Genomic DNA, 14,372 nt, shown 5'->3' on the forward strand with positions numbered 1-14,372 from the left:
TTGTAGCACAATGCATATGCGCTTTTCCTGCTCTCATGGCAACGAGTCTGAGTTATCTTTTAGGGTGTTAGACTGAGCTTTGTAGGGCCACGCTCTTTTCTATAAGTGTCAGTTTATGAGCGTCATGTCCTTCCAGGTGCAAGAAGAAATGTCTTTTGGTAGCTGTTCAAGACTCTTGACCAAAAACAAGGATCGCCCAAGAGTCTGGTGTGACGTTATAACATCCAAGGGTCTGATCTTAATATTAAAACCCCCTTTTTGGGTGGTTGGCATTTGCCTCCACTGGTCCTTCTGAAACCTTGGTTGCACATTTAGGATCACCTGGGGGAGCTTTTAGAACCTGTGGATGCTCTGGACGACTCCACCAAACACATAGGAATCTCTGGAGCCTGGCACTGGTAAACTTTAATACTCTTCTAATGTGAAGTCTGAGCTCTGTTGGCCCCTTCCCTTGTTTTTAACTACTCTGAGACACTTTGTGTAAGTCGTGTGTCTTGTTCCAAAATGAGAATTATATTTTACTGGGCTAGGTTAACCTGTACACGTATATTGTCATAAATAATGTTTTGTCTCTTTCTTTTTTTTAGCATTTACTTTACATTTCCCCTCTTTATGCTTCCTTGTTTTGTCCTTTGAATTCCGTTTTTTGCTAAATTGACTGCTTTCCTTTTCCCCCTTTGGTAATTTTGAAGATAAGCTACTTTATAGTCTATTACTAATTACTCTTAACATCTTTAAAAACATGGTCTAACCTATATTTCTCTAATTAACCACAGAAACTGTATAAGAGAGTTTCTTGCAAGATGAGGAAATTAGCATATCTCCTTGCTCCAACTTTATGCTTTCTATCAGTGTCAACTGCAGAGTTTTACCCTGGGGTTTGGGCAGGAGTGATATCTTTTATCTTCTCTTCGAAGGAATATTTGTTATGCTTGCATTCTGTTTTATAACTATGTTTATAGCAATTATTTAGATTCTTTACTATACCGTTTATTTGCTTGTTCCTAATCTTTTTTTTTTTATTAACCAAAACTTTCCCACACTTGAGTTCTTCATTTTGATTTATCTCTTGGTTGGGTAGAAAACATCTTTGAGTGTTTTTTTTTAATGAATTTTATGTGACTAATATATTTTTCGAGGTCTTTGACACTGGGAGCAGTTTCTGTTGTCTTTGCTGTTTAGCAATTTGGCTGAGTCATTCTCTTTTCTACTCTAAATTATTTAGGAACAGATCTGTACTGTGTCTAAGAGAAATGCATTGAGGGTCATGGCCCGGTATTTTTTCCTAGTTTCCAGAGCTGACTCGGGTATCCACCGGTTTTTCAGACTTTGGTCAATTCTGTTGCTTGGGGGTTAGAACGGGATGGGAACGTGAGGCACATGTATTCATGTCCCCATCTTTTCAGATGGTATCAACCATTAAATCCAGTTAACCCTTGAACAACACGGGAGTAGGGTGCCAACCTCTCCCCACCCAACCCTGTTCAGTCAAAAAATCCATATATAACTTTTGACTCCCCCAAAACTGAACTACTAATAACCTACTGCTGACCGAAAACCTTACCGATAACATAAACAGTTGATTAACACATATTTTGTATGTTACGAGTATTATATATTGTATTCTTACAATAAAGTAAGCTAGAGAAAAAATATTATTAAGAAAATCATAAAGAAGAGAAAATGCATTTACAGTACTGTGCTGTATTTATAAAAAAAAATCCACGTGTAAGTAGATGTGTGTGGTTCAAACCTGTGTTGCTCAGGGGTCAACTGTATTCATTGATTCATTCAGCAAATATTGATTTGCTGATTGAGCACCTACAATGAATGCACTAGGCATCGTGGGAGCCATTAGGGACCGAGAAGAATCAAACAGACAAGATTTCTACTCTCATGGAACATATGTGTATGTGTTGGGGTGAGGGAGGGACAGACCATAAACAAACAGGTGAACAAGGTAATTTTAGAGAGTGATAAGTAAAACTACCATATACAGTTGCTCAAAATGGTGCCCCTGGAGCTTTGCAAGATGGCAACCCACTACAAAGGTATAAAGAAAAAAGAATAATGTGATAGAGTGATGGAGTGGGGGTGGGGACCCAGGTGATGTTAATTAAATTCTCCTCTGCAGCAAAGCCACTTGTGCACATGTTTACAGTTCTTCTGATGGTCTTCCCTCTGAAATCATAGCATTTCTTGCCTTCGGTCTGCCTTGGTATGGTTCTACTGGTAGGCAGACCTTGTGATTTTGCCCCTTGTCTTCAAGGTCGTTGGCTCTGTTGGGTTAGGATTCCTCATGATTTGCATTACACTTGCAGCTGGAGACAGCATGGCTGTGTGGGGGCACCCATGACCAGCCTAGAGCCCCCCACTTCAGTGCTAATGTAGTGGTTAGGAGTTGACAGGTCGATATTCAGCAAATTCTAAGAACACCCCGTGGACTCCACTTTTAGGCCCAGTGGGCAGTACTATTCTCATAATAGGATGTTCAGGGGTGGCTAAGAGCTTGGCCCCTGAAGTCAGATGGATTTGAACTTGCTGTTACCATTTACTGACCAAGCAACCCTGGCAAATTACTTAACCTCTGCGTGCCTCAGTGTCTTCATCTTTAAAATGAGCTACCTACCAAACAGTGTTATTGTGACAGCTAAATTGAGTAATTGATGACAGTGCTCAGAACAGTGCCTGCACTTAGTAACCACCATTAATATATCATAATAATCACTATTAACTCTATATTGTGTTGCCTAAACGCTTTTTCATATCCATCTCTCCCCTTGGCTCAGACTCTTCCTATACCCCTAAAACAACAGAGACTACAGGGATAAGACTGAATATGTCTTAGGGACCAGGTTCGCTTTGCAGAACTGGATGGGAATGCTTTGAGTAGCAGGTTGGAAAAGGGATACCTAATGTAGAAAAGGGGAGGATGAGTAGAGTCAGGGAAAGGAAGGAGAAGCTCAACATAAGGAGTCACCAATTCCTTTGTTTTGTGTGTGTGTTTCTTTTGCAAGCATGATTTCATTATTATTTTTCACCTTAGCTTCATCATAATTAATAAGCCAAATATTATGCTAACTTGTTTCAATATTATTAACACCAGACATCAATATAAATGTTATAAAGGTATTTAAATATTTGCCCATATTAGTTTTACCCTCTTTATACTTTTACATTTAAAAGTGTTTAGTATGAGCCTATATCATTTTTGCAGTCAGAAAAATTAAATACTGTTTTCATTTTGAAAAACTATTACCCCAAAACCTATTACTCGAAAACAATTTTTATTCGGGGGCTCATGTCCAGTCTTTATCCACATGTAAATATGTAATAGCTATAATCGGAAGTATACATATAATTTTATGATCTACCGTTTTACTTAAAATGATGCTTAATGTTCTTCTTTCTGCAGGGTCGTATTTATCACTTTAATGATTTTGTTCAAACAGCATCACATTAAAGGCTATAATTTACCTCGTATTATTAGGCTGGCATATAGGTTGTTCACATTTTTTTTCTCTAATAAAATTATGTCACTATAAACATCTTTGTCCATGCAGCTCTTTTTCTTCTGAATTAATTCCTAGAGACTACTGAGTCTGAATATTTGAATAGTTTTGTGGTTGTTGATAAGAATTCATATCCTCCCTTCCAAAAGGATTATATCAGCTTTACTCTGCAGCTGGCAATAAATACGTATGAATTTCCACGAAGCCTCAACAATATTGGGCTGTGTATTTTTTTCTTTATTTTTTTTTTTACTAGTGAAATAGACTGTTTTCATATTAATTCTATTTTCTCTCCTACGAATCCTGTGAGCATACTCTTTGCTTATCCTGGTGATGTTCTTATGCAATTGTAAAAGCTCTAATTTAATATTGATATTCACCCTTTGGCATATTTGTTGCAATTTTTTTCGTTCTATTATTTTCCATCTTAATTTTGGTTTAGTGTTTGCTTGTTTGTTTGTTTTTCCACTTACAGCACTTCCCTTGCCTCAGCCTTGTTCCAGGGTCTGTTAGTCACTGGCATGAAAAGAGTTTAAAATAAGGAATTCCAGAAGAGTGAGTCCTTAGGATAAAGTAGGAGAGAGAACAGGAAGTGGGCACGGCATGGAGATGAGGCTTCCATCACCCCTCCCCCATGGTTCTTCCAAAGCTTTGGTCTCTGAAAGACAGTGTTTACTCAGCACCTCCTTATCGTAATTATGTAGCTTTGTAGCTTTGAGGTTGCCCGAATCCCCAGGGCATGCCTATCATAATGTTTAAAGAGTAGGAATGGACTTGGCATGCCCTGACCCTGGTTACCACCCAGGGAATCACCAGCAGCTAAGAGGACCAATTCCACCCGCCATGTCTGCAGTTGGCCAGAGTGGCCCTTCCCAGCACCATGCCCAGCATGGAACCCAGCACATCTCCTTCCTAGAGCTCAGAGCCCAGCCAGTCCGGCCCAACCCTGGTGTTACATTTCTTTCAATTGCTCTTTAGGCCAAGGCCCCGCACCAACCCCTGGTAGCCCAGGCAGAATGCTGGGACGCACACTGACCTCCACGGCTCTTCTCTTGCAGTTTCCTGCTTCTTCAACTTCACCAGCCCCTCCGGGGTCGTCCTGTCGCCCAACTACCCAGAGGACTATGGCAACCACCTGCACTGTGTCTGGCTCATCCTGGCCCGGCCCGAGAGCCGCATCCACCTAGCTTTCAACGACATCGACGTGGAACCTCAGTTTGACTTCCTGGTTGTCAAGGATGGGGCCACGGCCGAGGCCCCAGTTCTGGGCACCTTCTCAGGAAACCAGCTCCCCTCCTCCATCACAAGCAGTGGCCACGTGGCCCGTCTCGAGTTCCAGACTGACCACTCCACAGGGAAGAGGGGCTTCAACATCACCTTTACCAGTGAGTCCCCACTCGGTCTCCAGCGGACCAACCCTCGGAGTACTGGCCTCTGAGCATGGTGGAGGGTGCCCCCGTGGAGGAGCATCGATGTGGGTGGGCCATGGGGGGCCCCGGCATGGGACTCCAGCATGACTGGAAAAGCCGAAAGTGCTGGCTGCTGGCCAGGGTGCTCTTTTCAGTGGAGTCACTCTCTTTTGAGCATTTCTTTCCTCTAAGTGTGGTATGTAACATCAGAGGGAGCCCAGGACTTCATTTGTTCATCCCACCCTCCCCCTCCTAGAAGGCCCAGTGAGCACCAGGGAGGGCCCCCGGGAGAGCAAGCCTGTGTCTTCCTCTCATTGTTGCCCATCCCTCTCAAGGGGCTCTCCCTGGTCCTTGCACACCTGCTTACTGTTGACTTCAGGTATTCCCCATGGGGCTCACACGTCACTTTGCCCAGTTCCCACCCCTGCGGTCAAATCGGAAGCAAAGGTCCGGAGCAGATTTCTGCTTGGATCTGAGGCTTGTTAGTCTTGTTACTGGGGCACTTCCTCATCGCCCCTCTCAGGGCCACAGTCCAAAAGCTGTCACCTCCAGTTTCAACCCTGGGCCCCTTCTCTAGAAGGAGCCTGAAGCTAAGTGGAAATTCTTTGCATTTCTGTGTCTCCTGGGGCTATCGTGAGGAGGGGGAGAGAGGCCAGAGCTTGGAGACCAGAAATAGAAAACTGCCAAAGGTAGCAAGAAGTGCTTCTCGGGTCATAATAAGCTGTAGACCCAGTGAACTTAGCCAATGGCAAACAGTCAAATTTGGGCTGAAGTTGGGCCTGCCTGAACCATTCACCAGATCCACTTCCAGGGGCTGCTTGTGAAATGCAAGCCCCCATTTCCCACCCCACCCCATGCATACAAACACTCACATAGTCTGGTACTTTTTGACAGAACAGATCTCCTCCCAGCCCCCACCCCTCTCCCCTGGCATAGAGGTCTTGCTTCCGTGTCCCACCTGTCCCTGGAGTCTAATTGAGATGGGGCCGTTGGGGACCTCAGATTCCAAGGAACCACCCAGGCTCAAGCCCTCTCCCAGCATTCCCTTCAGCATCTTCTTCAGGGCAGCGAACTTGCTAGAAACCATCAGTCTCAGGGCATGCCTCTTCCAGGACGTACCTGTCCCCACCATCCACAGTCAGGCAGAAGCAGAACCCAGCTCCATCTCCCCTAGTCTTCCCAGTCTAGTACTGCACTCTATCTTCTAGCTGATCTACCCCTATCCTTGCTTTACCATGAGATCATGAGCTCTGGAAAGGTGGGGGGATGTACACTTATCTTCTTACCCCTTCTGCCCAGCACAGAGTCTGGACCTGCTAAAGATCAGTAAATGTGTATTGGATGGAAATGTCCATGAGTGGCTAATGCCCTTTTTTCCCGCTGATGGGAACAGAAAGAGGGGTGAGAGGTATCCCAGGGAGCCCACCTTCCAGGATAGTGAGGGCTGGGAACTCTGCAGGTTCAATGTAGGTATGGACATCAGTGGGGAGCCTGGGACAAAATGGCTACTGAGTCTCCTAGCAAGACCAAATCCTAGGAAGTGCCCACTTTCCAAAAAGCAGCAAGTGCTGAGTCCTTGGTGGGGAGGGGAAAGGGGAGGCAAAATGCAGGGACCTGGCCTAAACGAGGATCGGAGGATCGAGCCGTTACCTAGCATTCTTCTTCAAGGCTTCTCCATCACCATAAAAGTGATACACATTCAACACATTACATACTCAACAAACAGGGCAGGTCAAAGAAGTACTAATTACCACCCCAGAATCCCCCTCACCCAGAAATGATTCTTGCCAGCCTTTGCTGAACACTATTGCAGACATCAGATATTTCTCTGTGCATTTATAGAGATAGTGGGGGGATAAGTAGACATAATTGTTTTAAATTTGGGTCCCGTTGCTAAATCAGAACCCCTAAAGGGATGAGGCCCTGTAATCTACACTTTTACAGGCTTCGGAGGCGATTCTGATGTAGCTGGTGAAATAGTAGTCCACAGACAAGTGTCTGGGAACTGGGACATAAAGCTCCTCAGTCACATGCAGCTGATGATCATCCAGGCTGAGCCTGAATCTGCCCAGCGTGGGGAACTCACTTCCCAGACAGCTTCTCCATAGCCAAAGAGCACTGGGTGCCTTCCCCTCATGCTGACTTGAAGCCGGTGTCCCTGGAACAAGGATCAGTGATCCCATTTTCACCCCTAGCACTCCTTAGAGTAAAGCTAATCTTTCCTCCATGTGGGGCATTTGGAACAACGATGATGGCAGCAGCTGTCCCCCGAGCACCTGCCATGTGAGCACCTCTGTGGTCACCACCGCCGGCTGCTTCAGCAGAAACGTCAGTAGCTAAGCTTTATCTACCCCTTCCACATGCCAGGAACCTGAGGTTGAAAAGACTCTTGACTTAGAGCTTTTGCGCCCTGACATTGGAAGTAGCTTCATATTCCTGCATGTATGCATGCGTGTGTGTAACTGATCAGATTTTTAAGAGACATGTCTGGACTTCTGAGCCCCAGGCACCACTCTTCTTCCCAGGGCATCTTTCTAAATATCAGGGCAACCTCATAGTCATCATTCCTCATGAAGGAAGGTGGCGAGCCTAAAGTCTGGGCTGACCTGGGCTTTGCATTTCAGTGGGAAGGGTGTTGGGGCATCCGCCGAGGGATCATCACAATCATCTCCGCGTCAGATGCTCCCGTGGCTCGCCTTCAGTAGGAAGGATCCCCAGGTTTGCAGGTCTCCTGCCTCCAGCAAGATCCAGCAGCCTCTGGGGCCCTTCTGTTTCTGGTTGTGCAGGTGTTTAAATCACTAGTGAGGGGCGCCTGGGTGGCTCAGTCGTTAAGCATCTGCCTTCAGCTCAGGTCATGATCCCCGGGTCCTGGGATGGAGCCCCACATCGGGCTCCCTGCTCAGCAGGAAGCCTGCTTCTCCCTCTCCCACTCCCCCTGCTTCTGTTCCCTCTCCCGCTGTCTCTCTCTGTCAAATAAATAAAATCTTTATAAAAAAAATCACTAGTGAATTTCAGAGGCTTGCAAATTGAGTTCTTAATTTAAAGTGGCACCCGTCTGCAGAGCCAGGGAGCCTGGTCTCCTGGAAAGCACCGTCCTCACAACAGCAGGGATGCAGATAGGGTGTGGCTCAGAGACTTGAGCTCCAGAACTGTGGCACCCTGATGGAGGCGGGCTGGGAACGTGCTCCGTGGAGACGGGGTGGGAATGGGAAGAAGGCAGTGGACTCATACTCAGGGAGTACTTACCATCTGTCAGGCGCCCTCCCAAACATTCTCCACTTTCAAATTCATACCAACTTTCCTTTTATTTCTATCCCAAAATGACCCTGCCGGGGAAGTACGGTCTCCATTTTATAGGTCAGGAAACAGAGGCTCAGCAAGATTACATAAATTGCCCAGAACCGTGTAACTAACAAGAGGCAAAGCTCAATTAAACCCTCAAGTGCTCTCTTTCCTCTGCCCCCTTCCTGCTGCATTATCAGTTGCCTGGACAGAGCGAGAGGCAGCCTGACAATACCCAAGGAAATGAAGGAAATGGCTTCAGACAGGGTTGAGTCCAGGGCACCTACTTTATGATGCTTACTGTCTATTAGTGTCACAGGACTTGGAGTCCAGCTCATCTGCAACATAAACGATCCCATAACTGTCTGAAGTTAGGGAAGTGTGGAATGGATGTGACAGCAGGAAGTAGCTCTGCTCCTAAGCCATGTTGAGCCTCAATTTCCTCATTTGTAACCTGGGGTAATTATGTCTACCTCATGGAATCATTATATGATGTAAATGAGCTGACATGAGAAATACTTAGTTCGCTGCCTGAGCTCGATATGTTCATTAGGATGAAATTGGATCAGGTGCTCAGGAAGGTAGGAGATCGAGTTTAACAATCACCTGCTTTCTGCCCACTGTGGCTCACTGGTTCTGGGGCATCTGGCTCTGACTCCAGTAGGGCGGGTTCTTGTGGAAGTGATGGGGTCTAGGATTGCCTATCATAATGAAGCTTATTTTCTCGGGGGGGGGGGGGTCCATCTGCACGCCAGCTCTGCCTAATCCCGTCCTTGGCCTCCATCCACACAGCCTTCCGACACAACGAGTGCCCAGATCCCGGTGTTCCAGTGAATGGCAAACGGTTTGGTGACAGCCTCCAGCTGGGAAGCTCCATCTCCTTCCTCTGTGATGAAGGCTTCCTCGGGACTCAGGGCTCGGAGACCATCACCTGCATCCTGAAGGAGGGCAGCGTGGTCTGGAACAGCGCCGTGCTGCGTTGTGAAGGTACGTGCCTGCCGGGGCTGTTCGGCCGGAGCGGATGCGGAGGGGGCCAAGCGGCACAAGTCTGCACCATCCTTCCTCTTCTCCCAGGACGCAGGCCACCCTCTCACCCTCACACTGGGACGGCAGAGGCTCTATAGGCCGACTTTGCACAGAAATTTGAATTGTCACCAGAGATTCACCTGGAGAAACGCTGGTTTTAGATGGTCAGGCATCAAAGCCCCCTCTCCTTTCAACTGAGAACTCTCTCAGTATCACAGCTGTTAGGAGCCCTGCTTCCAGCTCCTGTCCCGGGGAGCTCCGGGGCCCAAAGCATTGGTAGCAGTTTAAAGGCTCGCAGGCTGCCTGGCACTCTCTTCTGCACGTGCTCATTTCCCCCAGTTCCCTGGGACATCTCCCCGCCTTGGCCTTTATGCTCCTAGTAAGGTTGCCTCCGTGTCCTTGCGGCCGGTCTTCAGGAGGCTGAAGGCAAACCGGCCAGAAGAGACACAGCTCGAAGCAAGCGCAGGGTTATTATGTGCCCCCTCAGTCCTGCCTGGCCACACAGAATAGGTTTTGTCTCAGGCTCAGAGACCATTCATCTGTTCCACCAAACTGCAGGCATTTAAAACACAGATGAAGCTTCCTGAGGGCAGGAAGCATGCCGCACCTGCATCCCAAGCCCAGGGCCTGCCCCAGAACAGGCCCTCAGTAAAATTCGTGAATAATGGACGCCAAGTGAGCAGCCCGGCAGCCCCTTGGAGGCAGTGGCTGCAGTTTTCTACTTTGGGGAGCCAGGAAGCTGCTTCCTCTCGTTTCACATGATGGACAGAAGTGGAGCCCTAACTGACCTCTCCCCATACCCAGTCCCCAAACCCAAATCTGAGCACCCTGGCCAGCAGGTGGGAAGGACAGGAGAAGAAGAGGGGAGCATTAGGCCGCGCACTCACTGCCCCAGAGCCGACGGGGAGGGGAGGGGAGAGGAGAGACCCTGACCACTCAGTGCACGTGGCAGAGTGTCTGGGGTTAAGGTGGCCTTTCAAGTCCATGGAATCCTGGCAAGTCACCTTTTCCCTCTGAGCCTCTGTATTTTCCAGCTGAAAACAGAAGGGAGGGAACAAGAACAGGTACATTGTAAAGGGCAGTTCCTGGCATAAAGTACTCAAGATGGTTTGCTGTGCTGCCGCTGGGTTGTAAGCTCCGTGAGGTTAAGAGATCTTCCTTGGCCTCACATCCACACAACTGGCAAATTGTTAGACTTTTAGATGCTCAGCCAATACTGGTTGATGAATTATTGAATGGATGAATGAAGGAAAGACCTTTTAATTAGGTTAGTCTCTCCCTAATGGCCTCCAGAGCCTGCCTCCCACCAGCCCTTTGCCTTCACCCTGAAATTTACCATCTGTGTCACCCTGGGCAAATGACTTGGCCCCTTCATGCCTCAGTTGCCCCATCTGTAAAGTGCGATTAACAATGGCAACCTCCTCACAGGGTCGTTGTGAGCACACGCTGCCCTTGGAGCCGTGTCTGGCAGAGAGGCAGCGATCAATAAGTGTTGGCCATGAGCATTATTTTAACCCGATTTTAACCATTTCTTCATTCGGACCAATCAGATAAATATCACTCTACTTCATGGGATCAAGTGGTGCTCTTCCATCCTTCCAGACGCCTGATTGGGATCATGCCATAAACGGACTATTTTCTGCCCTCCAGGTTCCCACAATGAGGTCCACACAACCTCATGGCCATTTTCCCCAGTGGAGTGAGCTTTTTTAGAAATGACATTCTCAGCTATGGAACTAGTAGGTGAAGTCACTCCATCACTGGCAACAGTGGGGTGATCATGCATGTGTGATCGTGGGTGAAGCCCATGACCCTGCAAAGCCACCATGCAGAGCCCAGGATCTGGAGGACTGTCCACTTTTCCTTCAGGCTGCCCCTCATTCTTCCTCATTCTCTCCCCTGACCTCTTTGGTTGTCCTTGTCTTGGTCCATTGCATCCAAGACACCTACCCTGCTGTCTCTCACTCACCGGATCTCTCCCTTCTCCTAATTCCTTTTGTTCTTCGGGGGCCACCACTGGACTACGCTGTTGGATGCTTGGTCTCACCACCATTTCATTTTTCTTTACCAGTTCTCTGACCTTTGGACCTGTCTCCCCACCAAGATTCTCTTGCGGAGCAAAAGCCCAGGCTCCCAGTGCCTCCGAGCCTGTGGGGGCTCAGTCCCAGTGGAGCTGACCGCTCCCTGAGGAGGCACCAGGGCTTAGTAACTACACACCCCACTTCTTGGCATGACCCGCCCTCCTGAATCGGGGGCTCCTAGACTCTAGTTCCGCCAGTGCACTGAGATACTCGAGACCACATATGAGTGCATGAGAGAATTAGACTCACTGTTTCATGGGCAAAGTCCTAATTTTGAAATTAAAACTATCCCATCCATTCTCTCAGGAGGATGGGGAATGCTGAGGTTGGAGGACAGCAGGCAACCAGACATAGGGAGCAGCCCATTGGAGAGACCGTGAACTTGGCACAGGGGAGAACCTGCTCAGTTTCTTCAGAGGGTTGGACATTTGCTACCAAGCTGGTTTTCGGGGACCCCGGGAGCAGCACATATCAGAGGAGCGGAGTGAGAGACCCTACCTCGGGTGGCCAGTCCCAGCCTTAAAACAGTGGAGTAGATGGGGTGGAGAAGCCCCTGGGATTGGCCCCTCCATGACTTCTTTCCCCTGTGTCCTATCCTCAGGAGAACCCTGCCTTGTAATCAGTATCTTTTGTCTTTTCCATTTTTTCTAGTTTTGTTTTTGATTAAGTATCCCCACCTTGTGGACAATTAAATGCAAAAGCTAATGGTCTTTTAAAAAATCTTTTAATATATGCTAAGAGCCACTTAGCTTTTGAGAGGCTATAATGGGACAGGGAGAAAATGGCATCTTCTCCTAAATTTAGAAAGAAGGATGATCATCTCGTTACTCTAAGGCGCAAGTCAGCAAACTTTTTCTTAAAGGGCCAGCTAGGAGGTATCTTGGGCTTTGTGGGCCATGTGGGTCTCTACTCAACTCTGGCACCGTTATGCAAACACAGCCATAGACAGCACTTAAGTGGATGGGCTGGATTTGGCCCTCGGGCTGTAGTTTGTTGACCCCTTATCTAGACAACAGAGGACGTAGGGGATCCTTATGCTTAAAGTCAGAAATATCTTTAAAAAGCCTTCTAGGCAGTGAAGACATCTACACAGGCATGCCTGGTTATCCCTCCCCCATTCACCTCTTCCTTGTCTTTTTTCAGGAAGAACCAAGTAACCATACCGCACTGGGATAAGTATTTTACAGGTGTCCCTTCATTCCAGCCTTGCACCAGGTAGGAAGCAGGTGTAGTTGTGGTCCCCACTGGGGCCCAGAGAGGTTAAGTCACCCGCCCAGGGTCCTCCCAGCTTGTCAGTAGTGGAGCCAGAATTCAAACCCAGACCCTTGGCTACACTGTTTCTGTATTTTTCTGGAATTGTTTCACTACAGAGAATATCATTTCAAACCTGTTTATGAAATACTTCCAAGTATCCACAAGTAGGATAAAAAGCAAGTTTCTATTTTCCTATCCCAGTAGAAAATTAAAACAAAAGGAAACATAGTGCCTATTGCAAGAGACAGAGAAGACAGGACACCACATGGAAGCATCAGAAATTGACAGCATAAAACAAAATGACAGCAGTAAGACAAACATATCAGTTATGACAGTAAAGGTAATTAAACTCCCTATTAAAAGACAAAGAATCTCAAACTGGGTTTAAAAAAATATGCTGCTTATATAAGAAATACACAGGGGGGAGAAAAGGAGATAAATTACCTACAGTGAGTGTGTATTCTCATTTTTACAGTAATACTTGGTGGTTTTAAAAAATTTAAGCAATACATAAGTGAGATAAAGTTCAAAGTGAAAATTCTCATTTCCCCATCCCACTCCCTAGAGAAAAATGGTTTGACTGTTTGGTGTAAACACGTCCACATTGTTTTTCTCTGTGTGTATACCAGATGTGTTACTTTTATAATCAGAAAATTAAAAAGTCCTATAAAAAAGACAGAAGGCCAGTTTTCCCCATTCCCACAAGAGGAATCCAAGTGATAGTTGTAGCTCATTTAGGCCTCCAAGGAAGAAGTAAGCGTAGTTACCGAGTTTCTAACATTATCTCACTGAATCTTCTTGGCCACTCTTGTGAGAAAGATGTTATTATGCTCTAAGCACAAGAAAGCTGCAAACCAGCGAGGTGAATTGACCTGCCTGAGATCCCACAGCTGGTAACAGTTGAGAATTTACTATGTGTTAAATACGAGGCCAAGTGCTTTGCGTACGTTGTCCTTTTGAATCCTCATGACAACCCTAGGAAGTGAATACTGTTATGGTCCTCATTTCACAGATGAGAAAGCTGAAGCACGGAGTAGTTATGTAACTTGCCCAAGGTCGCACAGCTAAACGAATTAGAGAGTCAGGATTCCAATCCCAGTACTCTGATTCCAGACCACCACTTTGAATCCCCCAAGGAGGTCTGACTCCAGAGTTCACTCACCTGTCATGCTGCCACAAAACGGTAGTGTAGCAGGCCACAGGAAAAGGCTTTCACGACTTCTGGTCATTCACACGGGACACCTTGTCACCTAAAACCCCTCTGAGGCCAGTAGTCAGGGTCGGCATTCCCATGTCCACCCACAGTGGCTAGCGATGCGGGCCCTGGAGCCAGCCCGCCCGGGTTTAAATCCTGGCTCTGCCACTTCCTAGCTCTGTGTTTCTGGACCAGTTAGCTAGCCTCTCTATTCCTGTTTCCTCCACTGAAATGAGGCTAATACCAGTCCCCACCTTATAGGTTGTTGTGAAGGTGAACATTCAGGAAAAGAAAAAGTGCACGTAAATCAATGTCCAGCTCATATTCTTGTGTCCCATCACTGTTCCCAATTGCTCCTGGCCTGACACAATGTTAGCATCCGTCCTGGAGAACGCCAGCCCCTCACCAGAAGCCCTGTGTATTAGTCATCTCGTGCCATCATAACAAAATACCGAAGACTGGGCAGCTTGAACAATAGAAATTTGTTTTCTCTCCGTTCTGGAAGCTGGAAGTCCAAGGTCAAGGTGCCAACAGGTTTGGTTTCTCTTGAAGCCACTTTTTCCTTGGCTTGCAAGTGGCACCTTCTCGCTGTGTCCTCATGTGGCCTTTTCTC

The 14,372-nt window shown here is 47.1% G+C and overlaps 1 protein-coding gene across 2 annotated transcripts in view; it reads left to right on the forward strand.

The window, feature by feature from the left end:
• CSMD2 (CUB and Sushi multiple domains 2) overlaps positions 1-14,372 on the forward strand; it is a 584,478-nt gene that overhangs the window by 358,250 nt on the left and 211,856 nt on the right. For both annotated transcript variants that reach the window (XM_036065279.2, XM_036065276.2), the window contains 2 exons: positions 4,571-4,897; positions 8,996-9,190. In XM_036065279.2, coding sequence (XP_035921172.2) covers positions 4,571-4,897; positions 8,996-9,190 — 522 coding nt within the window. The remainder of the gene's footprint in view (positions 1-4,570; positions 4,898-8,995; positions 9,191-14,372) is intronic.

The sequence above is a fragment of the Halichoerus grypus genome, chromosome 5 (assembly GCF_964656455.1).
Source record: "Halichoerus grypus chromosome 5, mHalGry1.hap1.1, whole genome shotgun sequence".
NCBI classification, from domain to species: Eukaryota; Metazoa; Chordata; class Mammalia; order Carnivora; family Phocidae; genus Halichoerus; species Halichoerus grypus.